This window comes from Prorops nasuta, unplaced genomic scaffold (assembly GCF_024137725.1).
Source record: "Prorops nasuta isolate Cenicafe-Biocafe unplaced genomic scaffold, Cenicafe_Pnas_1.2 PNAS00004, whole genome shotgun sequence".
Lineage (NCBI taxonomy): Eukaryota > Metazoa > Arthropoda > Insecta > Hymenoptera > Bethylidae > Prorops > Prorops nasuta.
The window spans coordinates 2,688,238-2,701,937 of record NW_027116801.1 but is presented as its reverse complement, the minus strand read 5'-3'; the positions used below and the strand labels follow the sequence as shown (position 1 = coordinate 2,701,937).

The 13,700-nt window shown below is 33.4% G+C and overlaps 3 protein-coding genes across 3 annotated transcripts; 2 read left to right on the top strand and 1 right to left on the bottom strand.

Annotated features, from left to right (window-relative positions):
* The first annotated feature begins 243 nt into the window (after positions 1-243).
* Positions 244-1,473, top strand: LOC136772566 (venom allergen 5-like). The gene is made up of 5 exons (XM_066725630.1): positions 244-514; positions 692-859; positions 940-1,021; positions 1,083-1,215; positions 1,277-1,473. Exons 1-5 carry the CDS (start codon positions 380-382, stop codon positions 1,452-1,454), a joined length of 696 nt encoding a protein of 231 aa, XP_066581727.1. The 5' UTR covers positions 244-379; the 3' UTR covers positions 1,455-1,473.
* Positions 1,474-3,100: 1,627 nt separating this feature from the next.
* On the top strand, positions 3,101-7,308 carry LOC136772722 (uncharacterized). Its single transcript, XM_066725849.1, has 11 exons — positions 3,101-3,296; positions 3,551-3,721; positions 3,803-3,884; positions 3,954-4,086; positions 4,155-4,336; positions 5,316-5,370; positions 5,735-5,942; positions 6,194-6,367; positions 6,447-6,528; positions 6,600-6,732; positions 7,011-7,308. The coding sequence occupies exons 1-11, from the start codon at positions 3,165-3,167 to the stop codon at positions 7,183-7,185; spliced, it is 1,527 nt and encodes a 508-aa protein (XP_066581946.1). The 5' UTR covers positions 3,101-3,164; the 3' UTR covers positions 7,186-7,308.
* A 2,454-nt stretch (positions 7,309-9,762) lies between these two features.
* On the bottom strand, positions 9,763-12,102 carry LOC136772721 (Krueppel-like factor 15). The gene is made up of 5 exons (XM_066725848.1): positions 11,565-12,102; positions 10,316-10,653; positions 10,162-10,243; positions 9,995-10,056; positions 9,763-9,893 (listed from the first exon to the last, which is right to left on the bottom strand). The coding sequence occupies exons 1-2, from the start codon at positions 12,100-12,102 to the stop codon at positions 10,379-10,381; spliced, it is 813 nt and encodes a 270-aa protein (XP_066581945.1). The 3' UTR covers positions 9,763-9,893; positions 9,995-10,056; positions 10,162-10,243; positions 10,316-10,378.
* Positions 12,103-13,700: the final 1,598 nt, after the last annotated feature.

The following is a 13,700-nucleotide window of genomic DNA, read 5'->3' as shown; positions in this document are numbered from 1 at the left end:
ATTTTAATTTCCTATTTAATATAAACATTTGCATTTGGATATATAGATAATAGATCAAATGCACCTCTACATAAATCTAAATATAATTGTTAGCATTAAATTGCGTACCCCCCCCCCCCCCATATGGTCACAGTACGTGATACAATCATGTCACACTGTTTAAAAAAATATTTAAATTGTCAGATTTATTCCTCTGACGTCTTCCAAGAAAATGTAATGCATCAAGAGAAATTGCTAGTGACAGTATGTAAGCATTAGAAGCTCCTGAAAAGTGTGTTACATATCTTAATATAAATAAATAAAAAGCTGATCTGGAAGTACTCGACCATTCAGAAACCTTTCACCGAATTTTAAACACCATATCGTACTGACTGTCATAATGAGATATATTTTAAATCCTTCCTTGTACTTTTATCTATTCGCTGCGATATTCGTAGGAATTCAAGCGTTTACGGATTATTGCAATAAAAAATGTTCGGGTACCAGCGGAAAGCATACTAAGTGCCTGTATGCAGTAAGTGATTTATTTATTTCATCCCCGAACGAATTATCTCAAATTCACTTGGGCTTTTTAAGCAGAAAATATAGAAAAGAAAGTTTTAATTTCGCTGTTAAGGATTTAGTCCTATTACATCACATTGGTCACTGTACTTTTGATGAATTATCATTGTGCTTTTTCGATATTTTTCAGTCTGGCTATGGTCCGAATTGCAATAGAGTCGTTCGAAGTGGCTTAACGCCTCAGGAGATAAGCGTTTTACTAGATAAGCATAATGAATTTAGAGCTTTTGTTGCCAGTGGAAAAGAGAAACGAGGATCACCCGGTCCCCAGCCAGCAGCTGTGCATATGCCAAGTTTGGTATTCACTCATTTTTCAATGTTTTTTATTACTTTAAATTAGATTGCTAATTCAAAACATTTACAATGATATTTGCTCAGATTTGGGACGATGAAATTGCTAGCATAGCACAGACATGGGCTAATCAGTGCCAATTTAGTAGCGACGAATGCAGAGACGTTAGTGAGTAATAAAAATATTATTGCTTAATTGATCTGTTTTAATTATTAAATGAAAATTTTAGAACGTTTTCAAGTTGGACAAAATATTCATATTATGACCTCAACCTATCGAGCAAACCCAGATCTGGCCGGAGTGGTAGAAGAATGGTACAATGGCGTGACTCACTTCAAGAGTTCTCAAGTTACAAAATTCACGTAAGTTAAGAACATTAATGATTAAAATATTTTATTAATCGCATAAAATCTGTTATTGCAGTCCAGAACATTTATTTGATATTGGTAGTTACACTCAAATTGTTTGGGCAAAAACGACCCGTCTTGGATGCGGACTTACCGAGTATCGTTCGTCATCCAATTACTGGAACATATTTGTAGTGTGTAATTATGGTCCGTCTGGAAACTATTATAATCGGCCGGTTTATCAGCCTAAATAAATAAAGATATAAAATATGTGGAACACGGTAAAATAACAATAAATGTTATATACAGTATATTATTGCAAATAATTATTTTCCTCTAGTGTACCAGGCTTAGGCAAAAATATGGAATGATGAGGTGTAGTTAAAATGAAATAAAATAGAAAATGAACGAGGATGTAGAGATTTTATTTATAAACAGATTTTCATGAAGAAAAACTATATATTTATATATATATATATATATATATATATATATATATAAATACTAGAAGCAAGGAAATTTCATTTTATACGAAACGTAGAGCATCTTAATAGATGAAAGTTTTCATTTGCAAGGAAATTTGATACAGTATCAGTTGCAAATAGTTGGGTATAATTAACTGTTTGTTTTTCGAATGCTACTCCAAGCCTCTGATATGTTATATATACAAATTTAAATTTTTTATTAAAAAACAGCGAGTGCATTATTGTTGAATCACAATACTTCTATTTTAGTTCAAACAGTTATTAACCAATTAAATTAAACTTTTGTTATGCAATAAGCTTCATTTCAAACTTTCTTAACTATTTTTAAAATTTTCCTTGATTTTAAAAATATTATAATAATATGGTTTTAACCCTTCTTTGCATGATGATGGAAATTTCCATCATATTGTTTTTTACATAATACATATTTTTATTTACACCAAGATTTTTAAAAATATTTTTCCTTTAATCTAGAGCATTAATTACATCACCCTGATTTAAAAAAAAAAAGAAAAAATCATGCAAAAAAGGGTTAATAGTATCACAGGTTATCACACTTTAACTTTTGCATTCAAATATCTCAAATACTAATCATTCTATTATGACGTAATATTTTAAAAAATAACTTTTATGACATAGGGAGATAAAAATTATTATTATTGATTTAACCTTGGTTTGTAATATTACGAGTACATCTCCTATCTATTATTGCATTTTACTGTAGCTTATCTCAAGGAGTTGTCAAAACACTTTAATTTTTCATTTAATACAGGTATTTGCATTTGAATTTATAGGTAAAATTGTGTATGTCACCTATATATAAATAATCTAAAAATAACACTCTATAAATTGTTAGTATCTATTAATTTGTACACTATATATAGTCAAATATTTTGGTAGAGTTATGTCACACATTTCTTAATGAAATATTTATATTTCCAGGTTTGGTATACCGATGTCTTCCCTGGAATTTGCATGTACATGTTTTAATAATTCGCTAAAAAATAGATTAAAAGAATAAATTTTATATCCTTGGCATTACAAATTTTTGATTCTTAAAATTCATTCCTCATTTAAAATGTAATATCATTTTTAAATTTAGATAGTTTTTTTCTAAGATAGAGAGAGCACTACAAATATTTCATTAATTCCATACATTCCTAAAAAATAATATACATAAAGGACTATTTTTTTAATAAAACTGCAGACACCAAGAAATCGAGAAATTTAGTGGATAGCACAATAAAAATATTTTTATTAACGGTAGTTTTTACGAAATGTTTACATCTTATGTGGAACTTATGTGAAGGACAGTAATCTTTAGTATTGTTCAGAAACAAATTTACAAGACATTTATTTTTACGTAGATAACGTTATATAACAATTTTAGTATAAATAAGAAGCTGGTTTGAAAGTACTAAACAATTGAGGAAGTTTCACCGAAGTATAAAAATTATATAATATACATCGTTAGTAATCATGCGAAACGTTATGCATCCTTTCTGCTTTTGTGTTGTCGCTGCAATAATTGTAGCGATTCAAGCACGAGGGGACCCCTGCAGCGTAAAGTGTGCGTTCACCGATGCTAAGCAAACCTTATGTCAATATGGAGTAAGTGATTTATATTTTACATCATCTTAACTAAATCATTAGCTTCACTTGAACTACTAAAGTTACTATCAGATGCCTGAATTTAAATTATTACCTGATTTTTCATTCAAATTTATCACGAATCTCCTATACGAGCTTATAAATCAATAAACACGATGTTTTTTCCAAACAACATAAAAATCATTACATTGCTGCACCTATAGCTATATTAATTGTGATTAATGATTATTATAACTGGTTGATATATTTTACAGTCTGGCAACTATGGTCAAAAATGCAATCAAATTCTTCGTAAAGGCTTAACGCCTGAAGAGAAGAAAATGTTGTTAGCTAAGCATAATAAGTTGAGAAGAAATGTTGCTAATGGAAAAGAGAAGAGGGGAGCCCCTGGTCCCCAGCCAGCAGCTAAAAATATGAAGAAATTAGTACGTATAATTTTTCAGTGTTTCTTTATAATTGTAAAAATTTGACATTATATTAACAAATGTACAATAAAATTTGCTTAGGTGTGGGACGATGAAATTGCTGAAGTTGCACAGGCATGGGCAGATCAGTGCGATTTTAATCACGACCAGTGTAGAGATATTCGTGAGTAATAAACATTAGTAAAAATACTAATCTTTGATTTATGTTTTAATAATTAAAAATAAATTGCAGCGGGAGTTGCCATTGGACAAAATATTGCCTTTAGTTCTTCATCCGTACAGACCAAAGTAGATATTCGCGAATTCGTCGATGATTGGTACAACGAGGTGGAACACTTTAACAATGCTGATGTTAAAAAATTCACGTAAGTTATTAGAAGCATATTTAATAAAGGTTTGATTTTCTATAATTTTATCATTTATTTTTATTCAGTGGAGTAGGACATAAACAAAACATTATTACCCACTACACTCAAATTGTTTGGGCAAAGACTGATCGACTTGGATGCGGATTAGTCGAGTACCACTCGTCAGACGGTTGGTTTACTACGCATATCGTGTGTAACTATGGTCCAAGAGGAAACATGTTAGGAGACTCAGTTTACCTGTCCAAATAAATAATTGATAATAACGAAGATAATGAATAGATGTATACATAGGAATAACGTTTGTTTTGTCAACAGATTTTCTTTAAAAAAATATATAAATTTTGAATACAAAAAATTTTTTTACAATAGGAATAGAGTAAACTTTATCATCCTTTATATTTTCATTATTCAACAGTGAGAAAAAGAGAACGAATCGGTCGATAAATAATATGATATAACATATAGAGGAGAGTGGGGCATAATGATCCCTCGAAGGAAAATTATCCATGAGGCTTTTGAAAACTAAATTCTGTGTATCATATCTATATACATAGATATAAAATTATAATTTAAATTATTCGACATGGGATCATTTTCCTCCACTCCCCCCTATTGGAAGCAAGAAAATTTAATTTTAGATAAGATGTAGATTATTTTGACAACTGAAAGTTTTCATTTACAAAGAAGTTTGATATATAGTATCAGTTGCAGATTATTGAGCAGAACCAATCGTCTGTATCTGGAATGCTAATCCTAGTCTAGTATGCTATACAAAATTGAAATTTTTATTAAAAAAAAGAGCCAGTTTATAATTTTTGAATCACAACAATTTTATTTAAGGCCAAACCGTGTTATTAACCAATTAAATTAAACTTTGTTATAAAATAAGCTTGGTTTAAAAAATTTTCAACTGTTTTCAATTTTGTCCTTGATTTTGAAGGTATTATAATAATGTATTTTTAATAGTATCATATACAGGTTATCACACTTTAACTTCTGCATTCAAATATCTCAAATCCTAATCGTTTTATTATAATGTAATATTTTAAAAAACAAGTTTTATGACTCAGGGAAATAAAATTTGTTATTATTAATTTCACCTTTGTTTGTAATAGTGCGGGTACATCACCAATCTATATTATTGCATTTTACTGTAGGATATCTCAAGAGGTTGCCAAACACTTTAATTTTTTAATTAATAAAGGTATTTACATTTGAATTTGTAGGTAAAAGAGTGAATGCACTTTTATATAAATCTAAAAATAACATTTTACATCCTTGGTACTATATAATTTTTATCCTTAAAATATTTTTCTTTAAAATATAAATTCATTTTTAAATTTAGGTAGCTTTCGTCTGAGATAAAACACTAAAAATATTTCGCTAAGCTGTTACGTTCCTAAATAGTAATATACATATATAAAAACTATTTTTTAAATAAAATTAACGTCAAAACATCGAGAAATTTAGTGGATAGCACAATAAAAATATTTTTATTAATGGTAGTTTTCAGGAAATTTTTATGTCCCATGTAGAGCTTACGTATATAGAACACTAATCTTTACTATTTTTAATATCAAATTGACAATATATTTATTTTCACGCGTAGATAATGTTATATAAAAATTTTACTATAAATAAGAAGTTGGTTTGAAAGTACTAAACAGTTGAGGAAGTTTCACCTAAGTATAAAAACTACATATCTCATATCGTTATTAATCATGCGAAACACTTTGCATTCTTTCTGCTTTTGTATTTTCGCTGCAATAATTGTAGTGATTCAAGCACGAGATGACTCCTGTAGTGTAAAATGTTATGGTTCCGAAGTTAAGCAAACTTTGTGTCAATATGGAGTAAGTAATATATTTTTTACATCGTCTTAAATAAATTATCAACCTTATTTGAACTGCTAGAATTACTATTATATGTGCTTGCATTTAAGTTATTAGTACCTGATATTTCATTAAAGTTTATCATGAATCTTCAATACGAGCTTATAAATCAATAAACACAGTTTTTCTCCAAACAAAAAAACCATTACATTTCTGCATCTAGCTATATTAATTACGATTAATGATTTTAATAATTGCTTGATATTTTGCAGTCTGGCAACTATGGTCAAAAATGCAATAATAAGGTCATTCGTAAAGGCTTAACTGATGAAGAGAAGAAAATTTTGGTTGACAAGCATAATGAGTACAGAAAACATGTTGCTAGTGGAAAAGAGACTAAGGGATCCCCCGGTCCCCAGCCAGCAGCTAAAAATATGCAGGATTTAGTATGCTAATTTTTCAGTGTTCTTTATAATTCTAAAAATGTAACATTTTATTAACAAATTTATAATGAATTTTGCTCAGGAGTGGGACGATGAAATTGCTGAAGTAGCACAGGCATGGGCAGATCAGTGCGATTTTAGTCACGATCAGTGTAGAGATATCCGTGAGTAATAAACATTGGTAAAAATATTATTCTTTAATTTATATATTTTAACAATTAAAAATCAATTGCAGCACGATTTCAAGTTGGACAAAATATTGCCTCTTCTTCTGCGTCTGAAGAGAAAAAAGGGGATGTCAGCAAACTTGTCGATATGTGGTACAACGAGGTGAACAACTTTAACAAGGATGAAGTTAAGAAATTCAGGTAAGTTATAAATAAAGCTCCGAATCTTTATATACACAAATGTGGAATTTTATAAGAATTTATTTTTTAAAGTTAATTTTATTGATGTAAACTATACTTATCAATTTTTTACGAACTGATGCTGCTAAGTTGAAGCATTAGGTGAAATAAAATTGTATAGTTTACTTCAAGCCAATAAGTTTGTAATAATTTATATATTGTTCATAAAGACCAAGTATCAAGTTATAAGCAATGATCAATGAAAGGATTTTTTAATCTTATAAAATTATTTAATTTAGTGGAGCGAATTTCATGAAGATTGGCCACTACACTCAACTTGTTTGGGCAAAGACAAATCGACTTGGATGCGGACTAATCGAATATCATACGGCAGATAATTGGTATAACACGTTCCTCGTATGTAACTATGGTCCAACAGGAAACATGTTTGGAGACGCAATTTACGAAACGTAATAAATAAGTAACAAACGCGTAGATAATAAAAAGGTGTACAACGATAACATTCATTTTTATCAACAGATTTTCTGAAATAAAAATTATAAATTCTGAATAAAAACACTCTTACATTTCAAAAGAGATATAGCTCACTTTATCAAACTTCATATTTCTCCTTATTCTACAGTAAAAAAATCGAACGAATCGATCGATAAATAACATCACGTAACACATATATATATCTAAATTAATAAAATTTAGAAAATGCAATAAAAATGCATCAACTACCAAATGTTCTAAAAAAAAAAAATTATAAATACTAGAAGAAAAAAGAAAACCCATTTGAGGAGGGACGGAGCATCTTGACAGTTGGAAGTTTTCAATTGGCAAGGAGGTTCGATGTAGTTTCGATCGCATAAAGTTGAGAAGAACTAATCGTCCGTCGCTGACAATGCTAGTCCAAGGCAAAAGTACCTATATAGGATTCGTGGATGTTAAGGAGAGCGCGCGAGATCGGGTCATTGAAATGTTGGCGAAGAAATCGAAACGGAAGGGAAGAACACCCGGGGTGCGTTGACTGGCTGATGTATGGATCGATTGGATCGAGAAATTTTCCTCGGGAGCATGAAAAACACTTCTGAATGGATTCTGACGCGTTCAGCGAGCCCGGAAAGGTGTCCTGGCGTGGGCTATTAGGGCTAAACGCTTTTTAAACGGGGCAGAAACGTATCGAGTGTCAGGATGCGCAACAATAACGTGGGCAAACATTTCGATTTACAGGCCCACCCGTAGTGTTGTGTTGGACCTTTGCTGTGCATGATCCACGTTGCGTTTCGCGCGACAGTTTACAGTCGATGCTTTTATTGGACCTTTCCATCTCTGGCAGCGAGCAGAGTCTACATCGAGCCTTCGTTGTTCGACAGTTTTATTCCAGTACAAATAGTATCGATGAATTATTGTTGTTCAATTTTTTTTTTATGAAATATTCGTAGGAAACAATTGCAATTATTTTTATTAAATAGAGTATAAAGCCAGTGGAAGGTACAACCAATCCTCGAATAGCACTTTTAGTTTATAAAACGTAACAATTTTGGATGTTTTTTAGTATTTTCTTTCAACAAATAAAATCTAGAGCGAATCTTCGTCATTCGATAATTTTATTCCTGCTCTAATAATATAACTAGTTGATTCTTGTTTAACTCTTCATCATCACACATCCCAACCTTCTTCGACCAAACCAAACGCAATATTTTTCTTCTTTTTATTTTAATAAAACTACCAGTTTACATCTAGATTAAGTTTTTCAGCGTGTACACTTAATATTTGGGGAAAGGGATTAGAATTGATGTAACATTTTTTGTTTAAGGTACTTGAAAAAATCTGGTGGGGAATCTGAAGAAGGAAAGTTGTATGGGAACTGACGAGGATAGGTGAGAGGGATAGAGAGAGTGAGAAAGAGAAAAAGAGGGGAGGAGAGAAGAATGGGATGACAATAGAAGAGCGAGAGAAATGATTTTGGCACCCCCGGAGAAAAGTCAGAAGGGACCAGTGTGTCGTATATCTGTTGAACTGTAGGGGGGTGTCAACAAGCTGGACCAAATGACCCTGCAAGCAGTGGCTTCTCAATATAATAGCTTCTCTATACTATACTCGCTACCGAAAACCTTCAAATTCTTCAAGTTTCTGATTCGATCACTTTTAATCCTTGATATAGTTTACCAAATTATATAAGATTTTACAGTCTTCCTATCCACGTCTCAACGATAACGATACAAAACTCTTAGGCAAGTATTGTTAAAAATAAGATATAAAATTAATCACTTATTTAAATCGAATGACATATTACAAAATAACGTTAAGAAGACTTCACTAATATTTGTTTGATAAAAGTACTAAAATTCTTACACTCGGAGACAATGTAACTCTAATGGATTTTATCCTATAATTATAAAAACTTGAATTAATATTTGAGAAATTCATGAAAATAAGAATCATTTTTTTAATTAATTTCATATACTGCACGTTAAAGTTACAAGAGAAAAAAAAACTTGTTTATATATTTAATCAGATTAGGATTCTCTCACCCTCGGTTAAGGTGTAACCGCAAGGGGATCGTCATAGCCAAGCTTGCAACGGGTTCAACCTATAAAAACGTATTGCCAGAAAAAAAGTGGAAGGCTGAGGCTCTCATTCGGTAACCGACAAGCGTGAGGGGTAACACCCCCTGTTAAGGGCCACCCTTAGGGTTTGCAGTATCATATAATCACAGCTAAGGGAAAACTATACAGGCGCAAGTTACTCCTCTGACAAACCCCATAGCTTACCCATGACGCCATCTTAAAACTAATTGAGAGGGTAATGGTGGATACTCTTGAGAAAATCTTTAAATTATATAAATAATCGTCTTTTTTATTAGACTTCAGTTACATTCTCTTTTGTAAAAATAGATTTCTATAAATACTACGTTTATTGTGTATTTTAATATACATATATATATACTATTATATGCAATAAACAGCAAAACGTGTCATAAAATTTTATATTTAACAAGAATCACACTTTTATATCTGGTTGCAATACAGCGTTTTATCAAAAATATTTTAATTAGAGAAATCCGTGCAAAAGCTATTTCCCGTATTCATTGGAAGAAAATATTCTCGTTCCATATTAAAATATATAGATTCTCTTGTCAGAGGCATCAGGGTCACTTTCGAAGGATCTTCCACCTTAGAAGAGAAAAAAATCAATAATTCCGGACCACATCTCAAAATAATATATAATACAACAAACGAGTAATATCTCTCAAAGTTAAATTATTTCAACTCACATCAATCAGTTCATTTATGCTTCACCAATCAAGGAGTACTCTTCATCACCCTCGTGTTCCACCTGAAGAATAAAACTCAAAAATTAAAAAAACTATAAAAAAGCACTTGAAACTTTATTCCCAAATATAAAAATGTAGAGATTTTGAAAATTTAACAATTACCTTACCATTATAAATTATTCGGTGCCGTCGAATGATCATATCAGCGTCTCGTATCGAAACATGGTCACCAAATCAAGGTATTTTCACCTTAAACGATAAATAGCGATTAAAAATTTTGCCCATTATTAAAAAATTACGAGGAGTGAGAAGAATAATTACTTTTTCAGCCGTTACCAAAAATGGCGTGATTTTGCAAGGAACCAAAGCTGATCGAAATGTGCGTTAGAAAGTGTACGCGTAAGGTGGCAAGGGGTACATAACAGGCATAGCGCGGTGATGAGCAAAAGCTTCGAAAGCTGAAGCGATCCTGTATGCCTCTTTAGCCTCGTGCGTTCGCGTATGCTTTTTCAAGTGATCCTTGCGTCCGAAACTTTTGCCACACACTGGACAGGAATGAGGCCTCAATCCAGTATGAATACGTTTGTGACGCGTAAGCTCTTCGTTCCTGGTGAAAGATTTGCCACAACCCTCCGTCTCGCATTTAAAAGGTCTTTCGCCTGAAACAAAAAATAATCCCCGTTGAAAGTTATGTCCTTCTTACAATAATACCATTCTCCTCTTATTTCCAAATTATTTTACAGCCTTTGCTAATAGCCGAGGCTCGAAGGACTACTTAATATATAATTTACTGCGAGTGCCCTTAATCCATCAGGTAAACCGACTTCTACCGCAGGTACCAGACCAACCTGTGAAATACTTGACTTATGCCAGACGTGTGGTAAAATATAATAATCTTATATCCATATTTGTACCCCAGAATAAATCAACCCCATTTCATGAGAAAAATCTGCAGGAAACTCTATTAATCCGTTTCGACGTATTCGTGTTATCGGTACGAAATATAAGACCTGTTTTATTCTACATTACACTTCCTCAATTATCTCAACTTATTACACTAGTTCATCGAAAAACATCGGATGATAATTTTAGTTCCAAATTCGACTGTTACCGGAAAACGATGTTTATATTAACCTTTGAAGACCGGTAAAGCTAAATATAACTACGAGGCACTCTAAATAGGCGTGTCTATAATTTATCGAGCCAATTTGGTTAATTTTTAATACGTCTTTTGGCGAGAAAAGATCGTGACAGAAGTTTTGATAAAATAACAGCAATCTCTAGCGAATCCAAAATTTCGTCCCACAAAATCTACAAAACTATTTCACAGTAACACTATTGGAATATATTGCTATATGTACAATTCTCTCAATAATATTTCACGATAAAATTTGAGAAACTTTAAGTCTGACGTAAAATATTTATACTTATTAACAAACCAGAAAATAATTTATTTTCCATTTCCTATAATAATATTTATGGAAATTCTATAAGATCACGAAAGCAGTAAATGTTTACAAAAATAAATGATTAATAAACAAATAAAACTATCAGTTTTCAATAAACTCGCCAGTATGAATCCTAACGTGTCCCCGGAGCTGTCCATTATTGCTGAAGGAAACATCGCAGTGCTCGCACTTGAATTTCTTCGGCCTCAACTTCTTAATCTGCTTGGCAGCCATATCCTGTCTGCGGATGAGTTCCGCTGCTTCCTGGTAGTAGAAGCTTCCGATGGCGTAAGGATTGCTGGCGAACGTGGACAGAGACGAGGAGGCTCCAGGGAGTATCGCGGGGAATCCATCCTGAGGAACCGGATGCAGATGGTTCTGTGGTGTGGGTAGGAAGCTGCAGGATGGTTCCAAGGACACCGGAAGTGCGTCGCAGGAGCTAGGAGACGATGGACCGGAAGTCTCCTCAACCAACACGATCCTTCGCACATCTTGCACGAAACTATTCAGCATCTCCAGACTGTTCTTGGTCTCTCCGTTGGAGGACCCTGAGGACGAGGACGAATTCTCGCTATCCGGTTCAGTTGCTTCCAATCCTGAATGATGCTCCTTCGGCGAGTGCCACGGCCTGAAGAAACCTGCGTCGCTCCTGTTGCACATTTTGACTAAATTTTCCGTTGATTTGTTTCTCGGATTTACTACCACAACTCGTTTGCCCTTGAAAAGATCCGAACGTGACTGACTCGAGGGAAAAGGGACTACGAGCTTTTATAGGAGGGTTGTCGACGAGGGTAGACGAGGGTGGGGAATAGTTGGGTCTGAGCTAGGCTCGAATCCCACCCTCGTGCTGTGATTGGGCCACTCTTGCAAGGGCGCTCACGCCAGGGGTAGGAGAAATGGGCTCGTGGGGCTATCTCGGTGAGTTTGGAAGGCCTGCGAAGGGCACACCGAAAGATACGCGACTCTTTTGTCGGGAATTAATCGGTCACTGCAGCCACTCTTCACTTTTGTCAGCTGAGCATTCGCAGAATGAATAAAGTTATCGAAGTGGGGTCGCAACCCTCCTCGTGCCCTTTACCGCAAATTTTGCCAAGAAGCTTTCATACACATCCCCCTTTTTCACCCTCTTGCGTAACGTAAATCTCTTGGTATTTCTGCGAGTATTAATTCGTTGTTTCAAACAGGATTACAATATTATTTTTGATATTTTTAAATTATTCTTCGATATGTAATTGTGTCAGTTTTGAAGTAATTATTTTTTTCTACTATTTTAATTATTAAGGTACAAAGGGGGGGGGGGGATAAAGACAAGACGAATATCAATGGCTTTGACAGGTTTTTGTTGGAAGAGGATGGAAAGGGTGTCAGGGTGGGAGGAGAAAAAAGAAGTTATACAGGGGGAAGGGGGGACGAATGCACAAGGCGAATTGTTCGTTGAGCGAGGGTATTTCGGGGTAGTTCTACTCTCCAGTGTTACAATAAATCAACGCTTTGGGGCTCCACCCTCGCAACTCTCGTAGGATATTTCATACAAGAGACGACATCTCCGTACGAGGGCAAGCACTGGCCTATTGTGTTTAAAGTGGTCCCATTTTTGCCTGACAAACGATAAAAGAGATTCGCGTAACCGATTTTCATATCCAGTCACACCCCACCGAAAATGGCGTCTTGCAATTATTTCTACTTTTCAGCAACAGCGTTTTAACTCCCCGATTTTCAGACTCCATTGGTCGTTTTAACTCGACCTGCTTTCGTGTTTACGGAAACGAAATTTGGAGCAACCAGAAATTTCCATTCAGTTGTCAAAAGTCAAAAAAAAAGATTTTTGACAGGTGAATCTAAAATCTTGCCAGTCGGCTTTTAAGCAAAGCGAGCTTTGATGGATCGCTCGCTCCACTTCTTTTCTTCGAGTCTTCGATCCGTCTTATTTTGGTCGGCTCAAAGTCACAACACAAATAGTTTCGCGTAAAAATTCGATTGTGTCGAAAAATTTGTCAACCTGCCACTGTAAAACAAACAATAGCATAAGCACTGTCTTATTTATAAACAATTTCAAAAAATGCTTGATATAATAACATCGAACTTGCACAAATATTGCAAAGTGGCAGATATCTTTCAATAATATTTCTCATACATCATTGATAGTTTCATTCGTACAATCGAGGAACAAAAATCGTCACAAGTTTCTCAGTTGCAAATCAGAATTTTATATTGTATTTTCAATGCGTTCGTTAAGCAAATTCTATCGATCAAGCAAT

Bases quoted from the DNA above. Each gene is read 5' to 3' on its own strand.
- LOC136772722 (XM_066725849.1), top strand. From the start codon at position 3,165: ATGCGAAACGTTATGCATCCTTTCTGCTTTTGTGTTGTCGCTGCAATA. The intron at 3,297-3,550 runs GTAAGTGATTTA...TATATTTTACAG, and splicing joins AAACCTTATGTCAATATGGA to TCTGGCAACTATGGTCAAAA. The intron at 4,337-5,315 runs AAATAATTGATA...TTGAATTTGTAG, and splicing joins CTCAGTTTACCTGTCCAAAT to GTAAAAGAGTGAATGCACTT.
- LOC136772721 (XM_066725848.1), bottom strand. From the start codon at position 12,102: ATGTGCAACAGGAGCGACGCAGGTTTCTTCAGGCCGTGGCACTCGCCG. The intron at 10,654-11,564 runs GCGAGTTTATTG...TTTTTGTTTCAG, and splicing joins ACACGTTAGGATTCATACTG to GCGAAAGACCTTTTAAATGC.
- LOC136772566 (XM_066725630.1), top strand. From the start codon at position 380: ATGAGATATATTTTAAATCCTTCCTTGTACTTTTATCTATTCGCTGCG. The intron at 860-939 runs GTATTCACTCAT...ATATTTGCTCAG, and splicing joins CTGTGCATATGCCAAGTTTG to ATTTGGGACGATGAAATTGC. The intron at 1,216-1,276 runs GTAAGTTAAGAA...CTGTTATTGCAG, and splicing joins TCTCAAGTTACAAAATTCAC to TCCAGAACATTTATTTGATA.